This window comes from Furipterus horrens, unplaced genomic scaffold (genome assembly GCF_987537825.1).
Source record: "Furipterus horrens unplaced genomic scaffold, mFurHor1.1.pri manual_scaffold_8, whole genome shotgun sequence".
NCBI lineage: Eukaryota > Metazoa > Chordata > Mammalia > Chiroptera > Furipteridae > Furipterus > Furipterus horrens.
In genome coordinates, this window is record NW_028327178.1 from 50035832 (window position 1) to 50061897 (window position 26066).

General features: G+C 41.7%; 1 protein-coding gene across 6 annotated transcripts in view; it reads left to right on the forward strand.

Annotated features, from left to right (window-relative positions):
* The window catches only part of PTPRM (protein tyrosine phosphatase receptor type M), an 883942-nt gene that overhangs the window by 848732 nt on the left and 9144 nt on the right, over positions 1 to 26066 (forward strand). For all 6 annotated transcript variants that reach the window (XM_090285792.1, XM_090285794.1, XM_090285793.1 and 3 more), the window contains 4 exons: positions 463 to 636; positions 1655 to 1786; positions 16324 to 16449; positions 18296 to 18459. In XM_090285792.1, coding sequence (XP_090141918.1) covers positions 463 to 636; positions 1655 to 1786; positions 16324 to 16449; positions 18296 to 18459 — 596 coding nt within the window. The remainder of the gene's footprint in view (positions 1 to 462; positions 637 to 1654; positions 1787 to 16323; positions 16450 to 18295; positions 18460 to 26066) is intronic.

The window sequence follows — 26066 nt, forward strand, 5'->3', positions numbered from 1 at the left end:
ACATGTGTGGATGTTGCCAGTGCCCCACGGGGTCAAAGTTACCTGGTTGAGAACCACTGGTCTAACAATGCCTTTCCCCACTTGAAAAGCAGACACCAGGCAGTCCCACAATGCCACGTGGATGCAGCCAAAACAAGCAAGATGCATTCAGAGTGCTTGGCTTGGCAAGAGTTCCTCACACTCACATTCGGTCTAAATGTACCTGGCTCTACACCAAACTCTACCCAACTGCCTCCTCCCAAGTGCCCAGGTGTCTAGCCTTAGTGGGCACCGTCCGTAGACCAAATCCAAAGAGAGAAAAGAGAAATAAAAATGTAATTGTGTAAGTGGGGCTATGGGGAAGGTGGGGGAGGAGACCACTTTGTACTCAGGCTGCAAGAAACTTGGATATGCTGAAGTCTGAATTGAGACAATATGCTATCCAGCATTCTCTTCCTCATGTGTCTGTGTTTTGTCACGTAGACCCTAAACATGGTAACGCCGACACTGCGTGTGGAAGACTGCAGCATTGCGCTTCTGCCCCGGAACCATGAGAAAAACCGGTGCATGGACATCCTGCCCCCAGACCGCTGCCTGCCTTTCCTCATCACCATCGATGGGGAGAGCAGCAACTACATCAATGCTGCCCTCATGGACGTAAGCCCCTTACCTTCCCTCTGAAGGAAACAGGAAGATTTTTTTCTCAAGGGGGAGCAACTGGGAAGATGACCAAGTACAGCCTAGGTCTTCTCCTTCGACTCATCTGCCCTTGGTTTGGGGTTTTTGGTGTCTTTTTTTAAGACAGAATCTATTTTTTCAACACAGTGCACTTCATATTCCACATGTGTTTTTGTGTCAGCACCAACATTCTTGGTCTCTTGGAAGCCACCAGTCACAAAGAATTGATAAATGAAACATTGTCCCATTTACTCTCGGAGCACTTAAGTTTTTAACCTACTGGCCAGAGAGCAAGAGACAGTTGTTAGGTCACTAAGGCAGTGAATGGGGTAATATGGTTGGCAGCATTATTTTAGTTCCTTACCTCTTAAGTTAGGCAGTAATTAGCATGCGGGAAAATTGCCTGTCAGTACAGATAGTACACAACTCATTACTGCGTCAGTCTATTTACTTCTAACTGAATGAACATTTGCTATTCAATTGATGGGAAACATGAATGAATATTTTTAGTGCTAATATGAAAATTTTATTCTATTGGTGTGGTATCAGTTAAAGGGTACTTAAACTTGCTTGAAGCTCTCCGGAGCTGTAAAAAGCATGTGTATCCTTTTATGGCAAAAGTAAGTAACACCATCACACATGTAAATGAGTAGGAAAGATTGTTAGGAAAAGCAAAACTGTTTTAACTAAACATATTTTTTAAATTAAAGTTAGTTTTCTTTATTAAAATAATTGTGTATAAGGCCAATATTGCTTTTCCACCAGATATAGCAAAAATTTTATGAGATGCTACTGTTTTCTTAGTATCAGAGTGAAAATATTTTATCATTACTATTCTGCAGATAAGTTTATATTTAGTTTATTTTGGCATTAACAATGGTGATAGAACTCAACAATTGTTAGATACGTTTTATGTCACAAATTTGTATTCAGAAGAACCTTAGCTTCTTCCCTTCACATTTCCTGGTATATTTGGATCTTTCTTGTGTGTTTGCAGAGCTATAAACAGCCTTCAGCTTTTATAGTCACCCAGCATCCTTTGCCAAACACAGTGAAAGACTTCTGGAGACTGGTCCTGGATTATCACTGCACATCTGTAGTTATGCTAAATGACGTGGATCCAGCCCAGGTAAGACTTGTGAGTTATTACAGCCAGAGATCTTGAGCAGGATGAAGTCTGTGTTTGCTTTGTTTACACAGTGAGAAGTGTGGCCGTCCCTACCAGGTCACAAAAGCCAGGCAATGACTGAGAACTAGAGATGCCGAAAGATGAATGTTAAAAATCAGATGTAATTAGGGATTGGGGCAGAAAAATCTTCTGAAACCAAAAGACAAGCTGGAATTATAGATGGTGGAAGTAAGAGGGCAAGACAGGGTCAGAAAGGATGGAAATACTGACTGGAGGGAGATATAAGGCAATGGATGGAGAGTCAGAACTAAAGAGAAACATGAACATCACAAAGCCAAAGTCAGAGCCGGCAAACCAGACAGACAGGAAGGACCTCAGCATCTAACCCAGCCCTGATCCCCATCAGGGAGATTGTCCTGGTGAAGTGACAGTGGAGCCCTACAGGCAATTTTAAGGGACAGCAATTAGTTTTGTCAACTCCTTGATAAAGATATTGAAAAGAAGTAAAACTGGGACTTGAAGATAATAGAAGCTCAGAATGATAATTTGGGCTTTTTCATAACTCCTCTTCTTGAACATAGAAAGAGATAGAACGGACAGCAATGACTCAATATTAGTAATGGGGTTAAAAAACATTTCCTTAAAGAGACTTGTCAGGCAAGCATTAGCACACTGGCCCTTTAGGAGCTCAGTTTATTACTTTAGGGTACAGCTATACCAGTCATAGGTTTAACTATCATAACAATTATGCTAAGTTTGAACTTAGCATGCTTTAAGAATAAACTTGTTCTGGAACTAAATTCATTTCCTATCTAGTAGAGACAAATTCCTTTTCAAAAAAAAAATTTTAAATGTCTGAAGTATTTTAGCTTTCAAACTGGATAAGATTTTCCCTTCCTAAAATCCACTTTATTGCCATCGATCTACCATAAATGGCATGGACATTCACTTCAATTCTGCAAGGTTTTTGTTTTTTTTTTAAGTATATTTTATTATATTGTTACAATAGTTCCAATTTTTTCCCTTTTGCTCCCCTCCGCCTGGCACCACCCCTCCCCCAGCAACCCACCCCCAAGTCCATGCCCATGGGTCATACGTACAAGTTCTCTGCCTTCACCCTTTCATATATTCTTCCTCTTTTTTTTTTAATAATTAATTTAACAATAAAAAATAATCCCTCCCTCTCAGACTTAAGACCCTTTATAATCTTATACAGGACAATGGACGAAGGTCTCGACCTCCTCTAGCTGCTTCAAGCTGGACATGGTCATTGTCCAACCTACCCTTGGGTCCAGAAACCCCTAATAAGAGTGGGGATGTGGAGGGGAGGGTGGCCTTCCCACATGGGGAAGGATCTCGCAGACTCCAGGTCATTGGGCTGTCCCCGGACAACGGCGTGCTTGGTTTAACAGGCTGGCATCCTTGTTGTATTCTAGGGGCAACAGATTTGGCAACAGGGTTAGAAGGCATCATTCAATCCATAACCACTAGATGGCAAAAGGCAGGTATTAATTTTTCAATGTCCCCAATTAGGGAAAAGGGGCTTCTTTGGAGGAAAGTGTGCCAGGAAATGTTTTTAATTATGTTTGACATACTACATTATATTACTAAGACTCTAGTCTGAAAGTTAATGAAATATTAATGATAATCCTTGTCCTTATCTACTCCTTTTGTACCCTGGCTTGGCTCAGTGGATTGAGCGTCGGCCTGCGAGCTAAGTGTCGCTGGTTCGATCTTCCAGTCAGGGCACATCAGAGAAGGAAAACTCTGACTCCAAAAAACCTCCGCTGCCTTGCGGCATACCTCTTCAGGGGAAAGGCTAAGGGAGTAAACCCCGACAGAAAATCCGGAGCCGGAGTCCCTAAGGCGGTTCGACGTTGTAGTCAACACCGGCAACTCCTGCGGCGCACCTGAAGCCAAGCTGTATTGACTCCGTCTTTCCCTTGGACCCTTCAGCTGCGAAGAGAGGGGGGGTCTGCTGCATGGGCAACAGCAGACCCTCCATATCACCCTGCCCAGGCTCTGTAGCTTCAGCTTCACTGGAGAGGACACTCCAGCGTCATCACAAGATGTCGATTCAACACGGGAGGAGACAGATACCGTGTCACTCCCGAGTCGGACTGCACAGCCATTCTCGGCGGTGCAGATAGACTCTTAAGAAGCTACACCATCGTCTCTCGAGACGGACGGCTGCCGACGATCTACTCCTTTTGCTTAAGAAGCTTAAATGTTTTAGAAGTCTCCCCCGTTGATCCTCTCCAGAGGATAGATTGCAGCCATTTCTAAAGATAAGCTGATACCACACCTCAGAGAGCTTCAAAGACAACTTGAAATAGAACCAAGGATCCTGGTTTTCTAACTCGCAATGTCCTGGGTTAAATTTCACTAATTCTAGATTCCTTAGTCGTAGACAGTTATAGAATAAGGGATTTGTTGCCTCTTCAGAATCATCCTTTTTCCCCTAATGTGAATCCTGAAATGTAATGATATACTATTTTGTTCATATTAGTGAGCCAGATATTAGTGATTTCTGTGTTTTCTTTCTGAACAACAGTGTTTGAATTCTAAAGTGGCATTCTAAACCCAAATTGTCTGGACTCAAACCAAGCCTTGCCTAGCCAGTGGTAGGAGAGACAAAGAAACTACAATTCCATTCGTCAGACAAAACTGATTTTCAGAGTGAGAGAAAAGAGGCTCCTGGGAGTCAGTCATTTAGAGAACACTAAACTGAGCATTTGAACTTAAAGGCTTTGCAATTGTACAAGAAGAGCATTCAACTATTTTAAGTATTTATAGGTCCAGTTCATGGATGTGTTATGCACCATTTAAGCCATTTTCTACATGGTTTATTTGGGCAAAATGCAGAATGCACTGTGCCAAGAGCTAGCGCCAGCCAGGTCCATTCATATTTCTTTGGTGTAAGTGACAGGTTTTTGATAAGGGCTGAACTGAGCAAGCAAAAAGCAAAGCTAGCTCAGTCAGAGGTAAAATGGGAAGGAAAGGTCAAATGTACATGTTAGGGCTTTTATTACCACTTCAGCTTTCCATCACAATGTCTATTAAACAGTAGGTACACTTGGATATTAGAAAGAAAATAAGCATTAGCATGCTATAGTTTGATAAGGCAGTTTTATATCTTGTCACCAGCAAATGCTGGTGAACAAGGAAAAAATGTCATGAAATATTATTTAAAAATAAATAAATGTTTGGTCAAGGTGGTGGCGTAGGTAAACACAGTACTTGAATCCTCCCACAACCACATCAAAAGTACAACTAAACTACAGAAGAACTATCATTCACAGCCACCTGAAATGTAGCTCAACACAACTCCTACAACTAAGGATATAAAGAAGCCGCATGGAGACTGGTAGGAAGGGCAGACACCAGAACTGGCTGGCCCCAAACCCACATGTGGCAGATAAAAATGTGGAGGGATACCTCAGCTGCAAAGGTCCCTATTGAGTGAGGGGGCCCAGTCCCACAAAAGGCCACCCAGCCCAGGGCTACAGTGCCAGGAAGAGAAGTCCCCATAACTTCGGGTTGTAAAAAACAGGACAGATGTGGCTGAGTGAGACCAAGGGTTACCCGCGTCCTAGGCAGTTCCTTTCTTTTTTCTTTTTTTTTTTGTTTTAGGATATATTTTTATTGATTTTAGAGAGAGAGGAAGGGAGAGAGAGAGAAACATAGATGTGAGTGAGACACATCTGCCAGTTGCCTCTCATATGCACCCAAACAGTGGATCAAAGGTTGTGGAAACTTTTAGTGTACAGGACGACACTATAACCAACTGAGCCATCTGGCCAAGGCCTAGGCACTTTCTCTTAAAGGGCCCATGCACAGACTTACTCAGACTTACTCAGTCACTGTAAGCTCCAGCACTGGGACAGCAGCTTGAAAGGCACCAAAGGCATATATCAGTAGGAACTGAAGTGTCTGATATCAGGGCAAGAGCTGAAGAGGCAGCTTTCTCCCTGACAGAAGTGATGGCAGAGGCCATTGTTCTTTTTCTCAGCCCTCCCCCAACAGAATCGACAAGTGGGCAAAGTATGTGAGACTCCATTAACCTGGCTCACACTATTTGACCCGCCCTAGAGATTCCCTGATGCCCTGACCCACCAACTTACTGGCCCACCCAAGCTGTTTCCAGTGACTTTTCCATACAAACGGCTATCTTGGCTCATGTTTAAGACTTTCCTAAAATCTCTCAAACAAGTAGCATACGGCCTCAGCATGCACTGTACCTCTCATCAAGTGTCCCCAGGCCCAGCACTAACAGCAGCAGGCTTCGCATCTCCTGGGCACCTCCAAACCCAGCACAAGTAGCAGCCATTTGCGGATCACTTTGTAGCTAATGCTGGGTGGCTCCAGGCAGAACACAGGCAGTTGCTGACCTTGTCCTGCACCTCCTGGGAGTTCCAGAGCTAGCACACCTGGTGGACAGTTTCAGACTACGTCAAAACACCACCCAATAACCTCCACAAGAGACATGCTCAAGGGGACGACTCAGCAGGCACCAGAGCCCCAATGAAGAAAGTTCTGCTCCATAAGTGGGCCCTCACACAGCTGATCCTCCATGGTGGTCATAGTCATCCTTGAAACTGGTGGGTCAGGGGGTAAATCCCTCCCATTGACATGCCAGCAATCAAGGTTCAACTATAACAGGAGGGGGTACACAGCCCAGGAGTACACCTGGAGTGTCCAGCTTGGGTAAACGGGGAGGCTGTGCTACTATACCTTACAGGACATTTATTATGTTAGGCCACTTTTCCAAACCCAGGAGACATAGCAGCTCTGCCTGCTACATAGAAACAAATACAGGAAAGCAGCTAAAATGAGGAGACAAAGAAGCATGTCCCCTGCCCTGGCCAGAGTGGCTTACTTGGTTGGAGTGTCATCCTGTGAACCAAAAAAACACAGGTTTGATTCCCAGTCAGGGCACATGCCTGGGTTGTGGGTTCAGTCCTTGGTCAAGGCATGTTTGAGAGGCAACCAATTGATGTTTCTCTCTCACATCAATGTTTCTCTCCCTCTGTCTCCCTCCTTTCCCCTGTCTCTAAGATCAATAAGCATGTAGACTGGTGAGGATTTTAAAAAACTCATGTCTCAAGTGAAAGAACAGAACAAAACTCCAGCAAAACAACTAAACAAAATGGAGACAAGCAATCTACTAGGTGCAGAGTTCAAAACACTGGTTATAAGGATGCTCAGTGAACTTAAGGGAAGAGTAGATGAACTTAAGAGAGAACTGCAACAGCATTAAAAAGGACATGGAAAGCATAAAAAAGAACTAGTCAGAAATGAAAGATACACTAATTGATATGAAGAATAATTTACAGGGAATCAACCGTAGAGTGAATGAAGCCAAAAATTAAAACAGTGAGTTGGAAATATAAGGAAGCAGAAAACACCCAATCAGGACAGCAAAAAGAAAAAAAAATGAGGACTGTGTAAGGAGACTCTGGAACGACTTCAAGCATACCAACATTCACATCATGAGGGTACCAGAAAGAGAAGAGAGAGAGTATAAAATTTATAACCTATTTTTTAAAATAATGAAAGAAAACATCCCTAACCTGGTGAAGGAAATAGACATACAAGTTCAGGAAGCATAGAGAGTCCCAAACAAGATGGACCCAACGAGACCCACTCTAAGACACATGCTAATTAAAATGCCAAAGGTTAAAGACCAAGAGAGAATCTTAAAAGCAGCAAGAGAAAAGCAGCTATTTACCTACAAGAGAGCTCCTATAAGACTATCAGCTGAGGGTCCTGAGGAAGATGGTGGAGGAGTGAGGGGAGGCTGCGCTTTCCTGCTCCCGAGACCTGTCTGTAGTTTGAACTAATTGCAGACAGAACATTTCAGTTAACATCTGGATACTGGCAGGAGTTGAGCCTTGGTGCTGCTGGATCACAGAAGACCATCTGGGAGTAACCCGTTTGGTGAGGATAGCAGAGAAGAAAGGGACAAGACAGGATTTCTGACTGGGTTGCCTTCCCAAGCTGTGGCTGGAAGTACACAAAGACTAGTGACCCCAGGTTTCCCCAGAGAGGAATCGGGAAGAGAGCGGGGCTCTGCCCACTGGCAGAGGCAGGAGTGGGCCAGGTGGCATCTGGCGCTGAGAGGCAAGAAACAGCATACTGCTGTGTATGTGTGAATGTGTTTTTCCTTTTTCTTTTTCTCCTGTTTTTCATGGAGAGGGGGGAGAGGTTAGGGGTGGGACTAGATTCTTGAGGAGCGCAGGTGCAGAAGCGCACTCACCCACTCCCCAGCCCTCCCCCTGGGTCACGTGAGCGTGCACAGGTAGGAGCCCCCGTCTGCCTGCCCAGGCACACATCCAACTAGCCGGCCACTGCACCCAGGTGCCCCTTGGGCCTGCCCAGCAGGCACAAACTCAACGCACCAACCGCGATGCACCTCCACCGTGCTCAGGTGCCTGCGGCCCCGCCCCAATGGGCACAAAATCAACTCGCCGGACATGCTAGCCGCTGTGTGCAGGCACCCCTGGCCTACCCCAATACGTGCCAAACCAACGCACCGACCGCTTGCCCCGGCGCTACTCAGGCACACCCCAGCTGGTGCAAGAACAGTGGGCTGACTGCAGCTCACAGACACCCACCTCCACTGTGCACAGGTGCTGGAGGGCCACCCCAACGGGCGAAAAACCAACTCCCAGGCATGGTTCAGCAGGTGCGAGGCTAGCACACCGGCCACTGCGGTCAAGCACCCCCGACCCACCCCAATAGGCTCCAAACAAATGCGCCGGTCACTTGCCCAGGCACTACTCGGGCATGCCCCAGCAGGCGCAAGAACAGTGGGCTGGCCGCAGCTCACAGACACCCACCTCCACTGTGCACAGGTGCCCGTGGCCCCGCCGCAATGGACACAAAACCAACTTGCCAGCCAAACAGCCACAGGTGTCACCCAGACCCGCCCCAACGGGTGTGAAACCAACACACCACCCACCCCAATAGGCCCACAACAAACCTACCCACCAGCAAGTAGAGGCTTTCCCCTCTGTGGGAACAGGAGAGCAACCAGTCTGCCTTGGACCCATCTGCATCAGTGCGCAACGGGTCAACCAGCCTGGCCTTCACAAGGAAATGCACTCGCCTCTAGCTGAGGACAAAGGACAGTGAAATGAACTAGAGGCACTTTGTTATAAGTTTGGGTGCTGGCTCTTAAGAAAGAACTCGGAGAGGAGCTGACTAGGTCCCAGTACAGAAGCATCCCAAGTGCTACAGGAGAAATCACTTAAAGAGACTGCTCCCCTCCAGGTGGCGTAAACTGGAGACAGCAGCTCAACAACTGTATACAAGACGTTCACACCATAAAGGCAAAAAATAAAACCAGATCAATCTAAGAAGCAGAAACAAGACCAGTGCCCAAAATGGGGAGGTGGAATAACACCCCACCAAACAGAAATAACACTCCACCAAAAAGAAAGGAGGAATTCCCAGAAGGAGGGATAGATGAAATAGAAGCAAGCAAGCTATCTGACATGGAATTCAAAACAATTGTAATGAGGAAGCTCAATGAATCTGACAAACTAAAAAAAAACTATAATGAACTCCAGGGAAACTACAAAGCGCTCGAGGGAAGCTATAAGAAACTTACTGAGAACTACACCAGCATAAAAAAAGACATAGAAACTATCAACAAGAACCAGGAAGAAATGAAGAATACAATTTCTGAACTGAAGAACGCAGTAGAATCAATCAAAAGCAGGCAAAATGAAGCAGAGGACCAGATCAGTGCGTTAGAGGACAACATAGAAAAAAATTCCCAACCAATGCAACAAAATGAAAAAAGACTGAAAAAGAGTGAAGAGGCTTTAAGAGAACTGCAGGACAACATGAGACGAAACAACATTCAAATCACAGGGATAAAAGTAGGAGAAGAAGAGGAGCAAGGGATAGAAAACCTGACTGAAAAAGTAATGACAGAAAATTTTCCTAACTTGATGAGAGAAAAAGTCATGCTAGTCCAGGAAGCACAGAGGATCTCAATGAAAATGAACCCAAAAAGGCCTACTCCAAGGCACATCATAATTAAAATGGCAACATTCAAAGACAAAGAGAGAATCCTAAAAGCAGCAAGAGAAAAACAGCAAATAACATACAAGGGAGCTCGATAAGGCTATCAACTGATTTCTCAACAGAAACACTACAAGCCAGAAGGGAATGGCAAAAAAAAAAATATTTCAAGCAATGAAAAACAAAGGCCTACAACAAAGACTACTCTACCCAGCAAGGCTCTCCTTCAAAAGGGGAAGTGAAATAAGGAGTTTCCTAGACAAAGGAAGACTAAAAGAATACATCTCCACCAAACCAGCATTGCAATAGATGCTAAAGGGAATGCTGTAAGAAAAAGAAGAAAAAGAGAGAGGGAGAGGAACACCAGAACATAGGGAAATGAATAAATACCTGTTAGTAATAACCTTAAGTGTAAATGGATTAAATGCTCCAATTAAGACATAGGGTAGCAGAATGGATATGAAAACATGACCCACATATATGCTGTCTACAGGAGACACACCTCAAAACAAAAGATTTATACACACTGAAAATGAAGGGATGGAAAGAAGTATTCCAAGCAAATGGACATGACAAAAAAGCTGGGACAGCAATACTTATATCAGACAAAACAGATTTCACAGCAAAGGCCATAAAAAGAAACAAAGAAGGACATTTTATAATACTTAAGGGAACAATTCATCAAGAAGATGTAACCCTGGTAAACATATATGCACCCAACATAGGTGCACCGAAATATATAAGGAAAATACTAGAAGACTACAAAAAATATATAAACAGCAACACGCTCATAGTAGAGGACTTTAATACCCCATTGTCAACAATGGACAGATCTTCGAAACAAAGAAACACCAAGGATATTGAGGCATTGAACAACACTCTAGATCAAATGCACTTAATTGATATATATACAACTTTTCACCCCAAAGAAGCAAAATATACATTCTTTTCAAATACACATGGGACATTTTCAAAGATAGACCACATGGTAGGACACAAAACAAGCCTCAGCAAATTCAGGAAAATTGAAATTATATCAAGCATCTTCTCAGATCACAATGGCTTGAAACTGGAAATCAACCACAAGGAAAAAAATCAAAGACATCCAAACTCATGGAGAATGAATAACATGACATTCAGTAATGAGTGAGTTAACAAGGACATCAAGGAAGAAATCAAGAAGTTTCTGGAAACTAATGTTAATGAACAAACAACAGACCAAAACCTATGGGACACAGCAAAAACGGTCCTGAGAGGAAAGTTCATAGCAATACAGGCCTCCCTAAAAAGGATAGAAGAATCCCAAATAAAAAATCTAACCCTACAGCTACAAGAACTAGAACAACAACAACAAACATAGCCCAGAGCAAGTAGAAGGAAGGAAATCATCAAGATCAGAGCAGAATTAAATGACATAGAGACTAAACAAACAATTCAAAAGGTCAACAAAAGTAAGAGTTGGTTCTTTGAAAAGATCAACAAAATCAACAAGCCTTTAGCTACGCTCATCAAGAAAAAAAGAGAACCCAGATAAACAAAATCAAAAACAAAAGAGGAGGTATCACAACCTGTATCACAGAAGTACAAAGGATTGTAAGAAATTACTATAAACAATATATGGCAAAAAACTTGACAACCTAGATGAAATGGACAAATTCTAGAAACATACATTCTTCCAAAACTAAATCAAGAAGAAGCAGAAAGCCTGAACAGACCGATAACAAAGAGTGACATTGAAACAGTAATCAAAAGGCTCCCAGCACACAAAAGCCCTGGACCGGATGGCTTCACAGGTGAATTTTACAAAACATTTAGGGAAGAACTAACACCTACCCTTCTCAAACTATTCCAAAAAATCCAAGAAGAGGGAAAAATCTACAACTCTTTCTATGAAACTAGTATTACCCTAATCCCAAAACCAGGTCAAGACACAACAAAGAAAGAAAACTGCAGACCAATATCACTGATGAACATAAGATGCTAAAATCCTCAACAGAATATTGGCAAACTGGATCCAGCAACACATTAAAAAGATCATACATCATGATCAAGTGGGATTCATCCCAGGGATGCAAGGATGGTTTAATATTTGCAAATCAATAAATGTAATACACCACATAAACAAAATGAAAGACAAAAACCACATGATCATATCAATAGATGCTGAAAAAGCATTTGATAAAGTACAACACCCATTTATGATGAAAACACTGAGCAAAATGGGAATAGAGGGAGCATATCTCAACATAATAAAGGCCATATACGAGAAACTCGGCATTATACTCAGTGGACAAAAACTGAAAGCATTCCCCATGAGATCAGGAGCAAGACAAGGATGTCCACGCTCTCCACTCCTATTCAACATAGTATTGGAAGTTCTAGCCACAGCAATCAGACAAGAAAAAAAATAAAAGGCATCCAAATTGGAAAAGAAGAAGTAAAACTGTCACTATTTGCAGATGACATAATAGTATACATAGAAAACCCTATAGACTTCACAAAAAAACTACTCAACCTAACAAGTGAATTTGGCAAAATAGCACAGTACAAAATCAATATTCAGAAATCAAAGGCATTTCTATACACCTACAATAAAATATCAGAGATAGGAACTAGAAAAAAAATCCCATTTACAATAGCAACAAGAAAGATAAAGTACCTAGGAATAAATTTAAACAAAAAAGTAAAAGACCTGTATTCGGAAATCTACATAACCCTGAAGAAAGAGATTAAGGAAGATACAAATAAATGGAAGCATATACCATGTTCATGGATGGGAAGAATCAACATCATTAAAATGTCCATACTACCCAAAGCAATTTACAGATTCAATGCAATCCCTATTAAAATACAAGCAATGTATTTCACAGACCTAGAACAAATACTTCAAAAATTTATATGGAACCAAAAAAGAGCCCAAATAGCCACAGCAATCTTGAGGCAGAAGAACCCAATAGGAATTTACTGGGTTCTGTATGTAAACACAAATATCCAGAACTTAAATATGAATGAAATGATAGAACATAGTGTAAATAAATGTTACCAGCACACACACATACAAAAAAGCCGTGCAATTTATTTTTACCAGTCTCCCTGGTGAGTTCCTCGTGAGGGATTTACCTCATAGACATCAAACTATACTACAAGGCCACTATAATCAAAACAGCCTGGTACTGGCATAAGAACAGACATATAGAGCAATGGAACAGTATAGAGAGCCCAGAAATAAACCCAAGCCTCTATAGTCAACTGATATTTGACAAAGGGGGAAGAAACATAAAATGGAATGAGAAGAGCCTCTTCAACAAATGGTGCTGGGAGAACTGGACAGGAATGTGCAAAAAAATGAAACTAGACCACCAACTTATCCCACACAGCGGAATAAACTCAAGATGGATCAAAGACTTAAATGTAAGATGTGACACCATAAAAATCCTAGAGGAAAACATAGGCAGGAAAATTTCAGATATCCTACGTAACTATACTTTCACTGATACATCTCCTAAGGCAAGGGAAAGAAAGTAAAAAATAAACAAATGGGACTACATCAAACTAAAGAGCTTCCACTCAACAAAAGAAAACATCAACAAGATGAAAAGGGAACCAACCATATGGGAAAGCATATTTGCCAAAGATACATCTGATAAGGGATTGATCTCCAAAATATATAAAGAACTTACATATCTCAACACAAAGTAGACAGACAGCCCAATTAAAAAATGGACAAAGGACCTGAACAAACACTTCTCCAAGGAGGATATACAGAGAGTCCATAGGCATATGAAAGAATGCTCAACATCACTAGCCATCAGAGGGATGCAAATAAAAACCACAACAAGATACCACCTCACACCATTGAGAATGGCCATCATCAACAAATCAACAAACAACAAGTGCTGGCGAGGATGTGGAGAAAAGGGAACCCTAGTGCACTTTTGGTGGGAATGCAGACTGGTACAGCCACTATGGAAAACAATATGGAATTTCCTCAAAAAACTAAAAATGGAACTGCCTTTTGAACCAGCGATTCCACTACTAGGATTATACCCGTAGAATCCTGACAACCCGATTCAAAAGAACTTATGCACCCCTATGTTCGTAGCAGCACTGTTTACAATAGCCAAGTGCTGGAAACAACCCAAGTGCCCATCTGTAAATGAGTAGATTAAAAAGCTGTGGTACATTTACACAATGGAGTACTATGTAGCGGAAAGAAAGAAGGAACTTCTACCATTTGCAACAACATGGATGGAACTAGAGAGAATTATGCTTAACGAAATAAGCCAGGCAATGAAAGAAAAATACCATATGCTATCACCTGATACAGGAGACTAATGAACAACACAAACAAACAAAATTGGACAAGGAACAGAGTAACAGTTATCGGGAGGAATGGGAGGGAAGGAGGTAAGTAGGGGAAGGGTTTAGCAAAGGAACTAATATGAATAATCCATGAACATGGACAATGGGGTCGGGATGGACTGTGGAAGAATGGGTGGGCTGGGTGGGGGTAGCAATGAAGGAAAAAAATGGGGCAATTGTAATAGAGAAACAATAAAAATTAAAATTAAAAGAAAAAAGACTGTCAGCTGATTTTTCAACAGAAACATTGTAGGCCAGAGGGATTGGCGAGAAATATTCAAAGTGATGAACAGCAAGGACCTACAACAGATTACTCTTCCAAGCAAAGCTATCATTTCGAATTGAAGGACAGATGAAGAGATTCATGGACAAGAAAAGTTAAAGAAGTTTACCACTACCAAACCAGTATTATATGAAATGTTAAAAGGTCTTCTTTGAGAAAGAAGAAGAGGAAGAAGAAGGAGGAGAAGAAATGAAAAAAGGGTCAGGGATGTGAACAATAGATTTGCCATAAATATATATATATATAAATAATTGAATCTAAAAAAAACAAGACAAAATTTAAAAGCAGAACAGAAACAGACTCATAGATACTGAGAACACTTTGATGGTTTCCACATAAAAGGGGGATTGTGGGGTTGTGTGAAAAAAGGTGAAGGGGTTCAGAAGTACAAATTGGTTTTTACAGAATAGTCACAGGAATGTAAATTACAACATAGGGGATATAGTCAAAAAATTTCTGATAACAATGTGTGGTGTCAGATGGGTATGAGATTTATAAGAATGATCAGTTTGTGTGTTTTATGATGTCTAATCACTGGGGTCAAACAAATATAATTTTTAGATAAATGTAATTTCTAAAATACTATTTTTAAGAAGTATCCTTAGTTATCCTACTTTCATTCTTGATCATAAAGTCCCAATCTCTAACTTCTTTATAATAGAAAGAGGAAGGTTGCTCTTTAGGTTGACCTACTGTTAACTGAAAACTACCTTGCAATCTTGCATATAAATCAACCTTTGCAACCTTTGACAATGAGATTTTAGATCCTTCAAAATATGAAAGTCATCAAAAAAAAAAAGAAAATTCAACTAGTGGATTCTCCTCTTGCGGGTGTCATCATTCTGCTTAAAATGAGGTTATACGTTTATCATCTGCTCTTGGCCCAATGGAAACTTGTTATAAAGTAATGAAGTAGTTCATGTTTGCCTGACCACAGTTATCTGCCCCTCAGGTAAATCAGAAAGATAAAAGCTGCACAATACCCCCCAAGGTGTTACTGGAATATCAAGTCCCAAAAGAAGTTTAATTTCCAACTTTAAATGCCTTTTAGGGTCTTAGGGCTTAGGATAGATTGGTGAGAAGAAAAGATCTTGGGTATTCTCTCACCTATCTGCAAATTCAGTATTTCTGTGAGGTGGTACAAATGAAAGTGCCTGTATCAGAAGTCAGCATGCCCAGCTGCACATTGAGTTGTGCTTCACATTAAGTTTATCCAAAAGTTCTAATTACCTAGTATCACCAATACCTGGAGTGTGAGACTAGAAAATTGCGTTTTTTTATTAAAGCCACCTTCAGGTAAAACATTTCCTCTTATTACACCAAGTTTTCTAGGTCAGAGCTTGGAGGGTTTGCATCAGAGCATGAAAATGCAGCACAACACTTCTCAGTATGTTGTCTCCAAAGTGATCACAGATTCCAAAGCAAGTGCGGGGGGGATGGAGGTTTGGATGTTAGCAGGTATATGTGCCATCTTAAGTAACTTAGCTCTTGTACTGGCAGCCAGTGACATCTCCCCAGGGCCTGGGAAGAGTTCCTGTCAGCAGCAAAAGGGATCTTACAATGGGGTATGTAAACAGCATCCATGTGACCTCCTCAGAAAGCAGAATTGCTCATGGCTTAACAAAGCTTTCTGAGAAAATGAAGGGAAAAGTACTAGAAGAAGAACAGGTGGAACTGAGGAGTCAGCCAGCAAGAAAGTCCTCAAGTCTACTTTCTTGAAGGAAAATACAGAAAGGAAAGAAAACTAAGTGAATCAAGGATGTATTAAGAATTACTGAATGTCAATAGTGACCTTATCCAAACTGTTCAGAGTAAACATTCTTATAAATAACCTCGTGTTTCTTTGTCTTGAATTCAGTTGTGTCCACAGTATTGGCCAGAGAATGGAGTTCACAGACATGGCCCAATCCAAGTGGAATTTGTTTCTGCTGATTTGGAAGAAGACATCATCAGCAGGATATTTCGTATTTATAATGCATCCAGAGTAAGAATCATGGCCAGTAGCACTTAGATCACTGTTTTATTATTTTCTCATTCATTGAATGTTTAGGGTGCTAACTCTGTGTCAGTCACTGCTCTGGGAGTATGGACTACAGCAGTGAGCAAAACAAAGCTCCCTGATCTTATGACAGTTACATTTTAATGGGAGTCAACAGACAATAAATAATAGATATAACAGGATAATGAGATATATTAGAAATTGATAAATGATACAGAAAAGACGTTGGGAGGTAGAAAGTGCTAGGGCATGAACAGGAGGGAGAGCAAGGCTCTGCTTAAGTATGTGTGGAGTGTGAGCAAAGACCTGATGGAAGAGAGAGAGGAGCCATCCAGTCTTCTGTGGAGTCATAGCTCCAGGCAGAAATAGTGGCCAGTGCAAAGGCCCTGGGGTGGTGTTTCTGCAACAGTAGAGAGGCTACTGTGATTAGAGCACAGTAAGCTAAGGTCATCTAGAAGGAAAGGGAAAGGGGGTAGTTGGGGAGTGGCAGAGATCATACAGTGCCTTGCAGGCCACTCCAAGGGTTTGGGCTTTGGCCCTGAGGGAATAAGGATCCATTACAACATTTGAGTAGAATAATCACATATTATAATCTACCTTTTAAAAGGAGCACTCTGGCTTCTGTGTTGAGAATAGGCTGTAAGAGAGGTCCATTGGGAGGCTATTATAACAATCCAGGTGAGAAACAACAAAAGCAGGACAAGAGTGGTAGCAGTTGGAGGTTGTAAGAGGTAGAGAGATTCTGGTATATTCTGATTGCAGAACCAATAGGATTTGCTGACAGGTTGGATCCCAGGGAGGTGAGGGTGATGCTCTAGATTTTGGTCCTGAATGAAGGAATTGACATGAACCAAGTTAGGAAAGACTGTGGGACAGTTGGCGTCGGAAATCACAAATGGAAGGAGGATCAAGAGATCAATTTAAAACATACTAGGTTTGAGATGACTATTAGACACCTAAGTGGAAATACTGAGTTAGCATTTGAATATGAGGGTGAAATTCAGCACAGAGGTCTGATCTGGAGATATAAATCAGTGACTTATTGGAATATTTAAAGCCAAGAAATCATCAAGTGAGAGACAAAAAAGAAAGGTACCCAAGGACTGAGCCTGGGTCTTCAATCAGCAAGAGGTCTTGGAAAGGGGGAGGCCAAGACAGAAGGAATAGTGGTGAGGGAGAAGGGATAGCCTGGTGAAGAAAGTGTGTCACTGAGAAAAGTATGATCGCCTGTGTCAAAGACTGCTGAGGACCACGGAGGATGTAGTGCAAGTGATTCAGTCAGTAGGATTAAAACTGCTGCCTTTTCTAACATTTTCTTGAATGCTGCAATTCCATCTAACTATGACTAAAGACAAATTAAGTATTGCTATCTTAGCAAGATTCACACCAATAAGCAAAACCATAGTATACTCACAGGAAACAGTGCAGTCTGTAACACCCTAAGCTCGCAAACACCTCCTGATTATAATTTATCCTTTGCCTTTAATTTACTTGTAATTAAAGTAAAGCCATTTTACCATATACTGCACAATGTGGTCAGTGGTCATGTTTGTTATTTTTCACTTGGCTTTGCATAATTGTAAGACTTCTGCTTCACTTTTGTCTGGTCTGTCATTTAAAACACCTGTTTTTTTATAACAGCTCAATATTAAAACTCATAACTCTCAAGCCAGTAGAAGCTACCTTTGTTATTTACAGGCAAGCCCCCCCTTTGATAATGCCCAGCTCCGATGAGAAGACCATGTAGATGGAATCAGCCCACTGGAATTCAATAAGGTAAATAAATGCCTGTTTTCTTTTCACGCCCTGATTATTGCCTGACTCTGTCCAGCCCCAAGACGGATACCGGATGGTGCAGCAGTTCCAGTTCCTGGGCTGGCCGATGTACAGGGACACACCAGTGTCCAAGCGCTCCTTCTTGAAGCTCATTCGCCAAGTGGACAAGTGGCAGGAGGAATACAATGGTGGTGAAGGCCGCACAGTTGTGCACTGCTTGTAAGTGTGAGAGAACCCGGCATCGTGAAATGACCAGCTGACCCACATTACCTCCTAGTTCACTATCTCATTTCACTATAAGTGGGGAAGAAATAAGTATGTGTGAGTGAAAGGAGATGGTCAGTCTACTTGATGAGGGTTTGGTCTACTTTGCAGAAAACGAGATGTGCTCATTTTACATTTGGATGGGCTGTCACTGCTATAAAAACAAGCCCTGGCCTTGTGATTGGGACCCCCATCCCTCCCCAAGATAACACCTCAGTGGGCTCAGTGGGCTCCTACCAGCTCTTGAGAGCCAGTTGTTAACATTGTGGGGAATTTTCTGAGCTGGCTGAACTTTCTAAACTGTTGGTAACTTGAGAAACCATCCATAGTAAAAGTATTTACATCACAGAAATCAGCAAACTACAAATCAGGGCTGCCTCCCCCCCAGCAAAGCTGGCATGCCATCACACTACTGGGTGATTCTATTGGAAATCATGTCAGAAGCTTCAAAGGAGCTGCCTCTTTTTTCTTTGTGGTATTGAAAAGAGTTTTTTATTGTTGTTTTGTTTGGGGCCTGGAAATGTATCTAATTGGGAAGAAGTAGTTAGAGCCATTGTCTCCAAAGTGAGTTCTCCTGGCTACCAGTTTTAACAGGTGCTAAAATGGGAGAACCTCTGCTGCAGAGCAGTGGCTCCCAACCTTAGCTGCTCATTGAGTGTCATATGGAAATTTAAAAAGAAAGTCTATGCTCTGGCCACACCCAAGCCAAATTCAATCAATATTCTTGAGGGTAGGACCCACAGATCAGTAGGGGTTTTTTCTGTTTGTTTGTTTTTTAAGTATATTTTATTGATTATGTTGTTACAGTAGTCCCAATTTTTCCCCCTTTGCTCTCCTCTGCCCAGTACCCCCTCCCCTCCAGCAATCCCACCCCCCTTAGTTCATGTCCATGGGTCGTACATATAAGTTCTTTGGCTTCACCCTTTCCTATATTATTCTTAACTTCCCCCTGTCTATTTTGTACCAAACAATTATGCTTCTTAATCCCTGCACCATTTCCCCATTTCTCCCCCTCCCCCCTCCCAGCTGATAACCCTCCAAATGATCCCCATACCTATGATTCTGTTCCTATTCTGGTTTGCTTAGTTGGATTTTGTTTTTATTTTTTAGATTCAGTTGTTGACAGTTGTGAGTTTGTTGTCATTTTAGTGTTCATAGTTTTGATCTTCTTTTTCTTAAGTAAGTCCTTTTGACATTCATATAATAATGGCTTGGTGATGATGAACTCCTTTAGCTTCACCTTGTCTGGGAAGCACTTCATCTGCCCTTCCATTCCAAATGGTAGCTTTGCTGGATAGAGTAATCCTGGTTGCAGGTTGCCTTTCATCACATTGAATACTGCTTGCCAGTCCCCTCCTGCCTGCAAAGTGTCCTCTGAGAAATCAGCTGACAGTCCTATAGGCAACCCCCTGTAGGCAACTCTCTGCCTCTCTCTTGCTTCCCTCAGGACTCTGTCTTTATCTTTCACCTTTGGCACTCAATCATGATGCATCCTGGTGTGGTCCCCTCTGGGTCCAGCTCGCTGAGGACCCTCCGTGCTTCCCAGACCTGTATGTCCATCTCCTTCGCAAAATTTAGGAAGTTTTCCTCATTTTTTTTCAATTCTTGCTTCCTCATTCTGCACTGGTTGACTTTTTTTCTTCCTTATGATCCAAATCATTGATTTGAACCCCAGTTTCCTTCCCTTCACCATTGGTTTTGTGTGGATTTTCCTTCGTTTCACTTAGCATAGCCTTCACTTCTTCTCTTATGCGTTTGCCGTACTCAAACATATCTGTCAAGCCTGTGAGCATCTTTATCACCAGTGTTTTGAATTCTGTGTCTGTTAGGTTGTCTATCTCCTCATCTTTTAGGTTGGCTATCTCCTTGTCGCTTAGTTCTCCCACTGGAACCTTGATCCAGTTCCCCTTTTGGGCCATACTTCTCTGTCTCCTCATTCTGACAGGCTCCTGTGTTTGTTTGCCCCCGCATCCCAGGTAGAGCCTGTCATTCCTGTTACGTTGTAAGGGGCAGAGCCTTAGGGATTCATCAGTACACGGCAACCTGCTTCACCACGTTGTGGCACTGTATGTGGGGGAGGGGTCCGAGAGGGAACAATGCTGCCAGCCCAGCACTCTCCCCTCTTCCACGCACCTCTTCCACTTCCACACCAGACTGGCCGCCTCTAGCTGCTGCCCTGGCCGTCGGTCCCAGAGTGGGTGGGCCTGAGGACGTTCTAGGACAATGGGGGCCCTTTAAACAAGCAGACTCTGCTGAGATCGGCAGTTTCTTCCTCCACCCCAACCCCCACTGGTCTGCACAGTCAGAAGCAATGAGGCTTGATTTTCCCCGGTGCTGGGACCGTGAGCTGTGAGGTCTGGTGAGGAGCTGGAAACGCTCCTCAGGTGTCCCTCCTGACTTTTTAAAATGTGTGACTGCACTTTCCGCCAGCCCACCGCTGCTGCCACCACACCGCGTCCTCTGCACCCCGGCTCTGCCACTCCTACCTGTCTGGATGAGTATTTCTTCTTTATATCTTTGTTTGCTGGACTTCCATGTAGTTTGATTTTCTGGAACTTCTGGTTGTTTTTAGTTTTGAGGTAGTTGTATTTCTTCTTAGTTGTGGAGGGAATCGCAGCGTGTCTGTCTACGCCTCCATCTTGGCCGGAACTCTCAGATCAGTGTTTTTTTTAAACTCCTATATAATATCAATGTTCCGCCAAGATGAAGAGCCCTGGAAAAGAGACTTCCCTGCTTTTCAAAGCACTTCTCCTGCATTTTCTCATTGGGGATGATATGTAGCTAATCAGCCAGCTGGATTGGCTTAATGGAGCAGGCAATTAGAAAGTCATGGCAATTAGGGAAGATGTTTAGAGAATTTGTGGAAACTTAAAGTATTAAGCTTATGTCTCTTTTCAGTGGAGTGTGATTAGAAGTATACAATGAGATCTCTCCCAATTTGAAGGAAATTAAAGTTTTAGTCTGAGCCCACTAACCCTAATTAAAATGACAAGTTGGGTAAGGCCTGGGTTACTCCCCACTCAGTGCCCATGTCACACAATGCCACCCCCACTCAGGGCCCTAGGAGACTGTCCCAACAGCCTTGAACTCTGCCTAGCCTCTCAACTAGTCAAAACGTGGCATGTCTACCTGCAGGAAACTGATATTCCCTTGGGGAGAATCTTATGAACCTACTCAGACTTAACCCTCCCCCAGAGGTCCTAGTTCTTTGCCCCCTGAAAAGCTGGTTTATAAACCCTTCCCCCTTTACTCCTTTTCCCCTTTCTTTTCTTGGACCCAGTTCATTAAAAACATCTCTACCAAGAAATCACCAAAAAGGAATGATTAACAGCTAACGTCCCCGTTTTTATTTCTTTTAAGCCCAGATATAACCTCTGATCAGAATAAGATCAGAGGGTGTCACCAATGTGAGCTGATACAATCCTGGCAAGGAAAATTAACATTTTAGTTAGTGTTTTTAGTAAATCTATTACGTTTTTTTAAAAAACCAACAGTGGAGTCTGCCAGCATCTAGAACTAGAAGCATAATGCATGCTACCAAATTTGATTAGTAGGTCCCTTACAAAGGCCAGTGCTGTAACCCAAAGGACTAAGTCACAGTGGGGGAAGTTGAGGCACCAGGACAAGCTTCAGGGGGAAGACACCAGGATCCCTTTCATCACTGTACCTCATAGACAACCATTGACTGTCATCTGCCAGGACACAGCTGTGGTCCTAAAACTAAGCAATTACATCACCTTTCCAAATGTGCCACCTCAGAGAGCTGTTATTTCACTGTAGTGGAGGGCAATGAGCATCTGTTGTTTCTTCCCCTTCTTCTGGTGAGAAAACCTTGATTTTCTTTGGGAATCATTCTCCCCCATCATAAAATTTATGTGGTTCCTATGGGGCTGCCTCTTGTTCTCTCAACATCCAGGTAGCAGTGAGACCCGGGCCTGGTAAGAATGTTTATTGTTGTTTCAGTTTCTAAATCTAAATCTAAGATTTTTCATTGTAAGAAACAAAATTAGATTCAACTGGTGTCCTCCAGTATAGACCAACAAAGAATGCTTTGAACCACAGCAGCTCCCTGCTGTTCATCTGAGGCAAAGACATCTCTTCATCATAGTGTAGTGCCACCTAATAGCTGTGGGCAGAGAGTCCAGGCCCAAGACACCTCCAGGTGCTGTGAATTGAATGGTTCCTTGAGCCACATATACTCACAATAAGCAAATAGAGAATTTTTTTTCTTTACACATATCTTTCAGCCAATAAAACCAGAATAAATGTAAGATATCATCATTTTTCCAAACCTTGAGGAAATTGATGGATGTAGACAGTGGTTGCTGACAGCTGCTGAAAGTATTAGGTGAAAAACTAATGGAGGACATGCAGTATGGTGTCAGCGCAAAGACAGAAAATAGACTAATGGAGCAGAAGATAAAATCCAGGAACTTAACCACACCTCAGGGCCCCCTGTTTACAACAAAGATCTCACAGCAACACCCCTCCTGCAGGCAGCAGGAAAAGACTGCTTACATGCCTGGTGTCCCTCCTCATGCCACATGCAGAAATCATTTCCAGATGGATGGTAGACTGAAATGAGAGAGAACAATTAAATTTCTAGGAGAAAATCTTTATGACCATGAGGTAACTAAATATGTGTTACACAGGACAAAGAACACTAGCCATGAAGGAAACATTAATAAATTGAATTCAATTAAAGTATATTTCAGTTCATCAAAAGACACCAATCAGAGTGAAAAGCAAAACACAGGGCTGGTGAAGGGTTTTTTGATGCACACAGCTGACAAAGTTTGACTCATAGCCAAAATACGTAAGAAATACAGCAAGTCAATAGGAAAAAGATAAACAACCCAATTGTTTGGGCATAACACTTGAAAAGAACTTAATTTTTTTTTTAAAGAATATCCATAGAATAAGCATAAAAAAGGTCCTCAGGACCATTAGTTTTCAGGAAAATACACAGTAAAATCAGGCTCCTATGCCAGTGCATACTCAGCAGAATGGCTAAAATTTAGAAGACAAACAAATGATAATAATACCAAGTGTTGGTGAAGCTATAAAGTGACTGGAACTCCCATGCATTGCTGGTAGGAGGTAAATATGCTACAGCCATTTTGGAACAGTTAGCATTTACTAAAGCTAAAAATACATCCATTCTCTGAGCTCTTCTGCTCCTAGGCATATGACTACAGACAGGAGTCATGTATGCACCATGAGACATGTTTATAGCAGATTTACTCATAATATCAGAAACTAGAAACAGCCCAAACATTCATCAGCTGTTAGAGAAATAAATTATACAGTAGTATATTATTCAGTGGAGTTACCTTCAGCAAGATAAAAGAGTGAACTATTGATAGAACATGGATGATTCTCAAACATATAATATTAAGTGAAATAAGCAAGACTCAGAAAAGTATATAGTGTATTATTCCACTTATACAAAATTTAAAAACAGATGAAAGAAATTTATGATGCTAGATGTGAGAACAGAGATTATCTTTGGAGTATTGATGGTATTGATGAGGAGGGCGGTATAGGTATCTGTATTTTATCTAAATGGTAGTCATGTGGCATATGCATTTGTAACAACTGAGATATACACTTATCACTTGTGGACTTAATTGTAGGTATCATACTTTATTTTAAAAAACTGATTTGGAACTTAATGGACTGATCAAGCTGATATTTGAACACAATGGTTAATCTTAAAATCACACAAAAAGGAACAGTTAGATCTCTGTGCCTGCTTTGTAATGACAGTATGCTTATAAGGTATCCTTGTCCAAAACAATATTCTTACAAAGCTCTGGAGCTAACTTCCAATTTTCAGGAAATACAGGATTAGAGAGCAACATGTTAAATTATTCAGAGACACAATGAAGGAGAATAACCTAGGTATGGAACTCTCTACAGGAAAAAATGACCCTCTTTCCACAAGAAATAAATTGCCAAAGGACAAGAAAAGAGAGAGAGAGAGAAGAACTTATAGATTAAACTAAACTTGCGAGACATTTTGACCAAATGCAATGTGTGGGCTTGGATTGGATATGGATTTGAAATAGACAACCGTAAGAAAATGTCTGAACACTGACTAGAGAAATACTAAAACAGTAATGTTTATTTATTTTAGGTGTGATAATGATATTGTATTTAAAGAAAAAAAGATCCCTAGCTTGGTTGATTCTGAAGCTCGTATAGGGACAATATCAAATGAGTCTGGAATATCTTGTGGTTCCAGAAAGTAAGGATGTGGTCAAAAAAGGAGGGAGGCTTGTCCAAGGAGCACAGGAACCAGCCCGATGGAGTGCCTTATGGCCCAAGCTAGAACAATTTCAGCAACAAAATAAATATCTATACTCTTGGATTTTAGCTCATAAAGTAAAATTAATATGTGTAAGTCTAAACTGACATAAATAATATGAAAACAAATAAGTAAATAAAAATTTTAAATGGGGGAGAAGAGACAGGAGAGACAGAGATAGAAAATCATTTAGGCAAACACCACAGTGATCATTGTTGCAGACAGGATCCACCAATGTATACTAAAATCAGTAGGTGAAACTTTGACGGGAAACAAGATATTTGCGGAGAAACAAGATGGCGGAGGAGTAAGTGGAAGCTACACTAACTTCCTCCCAGAACTAGTCTGGATTTAAAATGTAATTTTTTATTGTTAAAATATTTAACTAATTAATTAATTATTTAAAAAAAAAAGAAGAAGAATATATGAAAGGGTGAGCCATGGGCATGGACTTGGGGAGGGGATTGTCGGGGAAGGGGGGTGCTGGGTGGAGGGGAGCAAAGGGGAAAAAATTGGAACTATTGTAACAATATAATCAATAAAATATACATAAAAAAAAAGATATTTGCAAAGTTTCAAAGTATCTTTCCCAACATATTTATTAAGTATAAAGAGAAAGGTAACATTTACACAGTAAAAAAATCTGCTGGGCACCCACCATCTTAAGTGGTCAAGGTCCATCACCAGCAATAAGACAGTTCATGAATCCCTTGAAGATGCAACAGCCCTTCTGTGGTTTTCATGCCAAAATGTACAACCCCAGTTCCAATAATGAGAAAACACTGGACAAACCCAAATGAAGAGGCATTCTACAATTTGTATTTTGTAATGACTTCTCAAGTTATAGGCAGGAGTCATGGCTACTTTCCACATCTATATTCTATTTTGTATTCCAAAAAATAACTGACCAGTACTCTTAAAAAGTGTCAAGGTCAAGAAAGAAAAGGAAAGACAGAGGACCAATACAGACTGGAGGAGGCTAAGGAGATGATGACAAGGAAATGCAAGGTGGGATCCTGGGCTGGGTCCTGGACCAGAAAGCGGACATCAATGACGTTTGAGGTCTGTAGTGTAGGTAAGAGTTCTTTAGCGATGTTCATCACCTGGTTTTGATGATGCACTACAATTATGAGAGATGTGCACATCAGGGGAAGACGGGCATGTATACAAGGGAACTCTCTGTGCTCTCTTTGCAATGATTCTATGTGTCTAAACTTGGATATTTTTAAGGCCAAGTCCATCTTTGCATGGA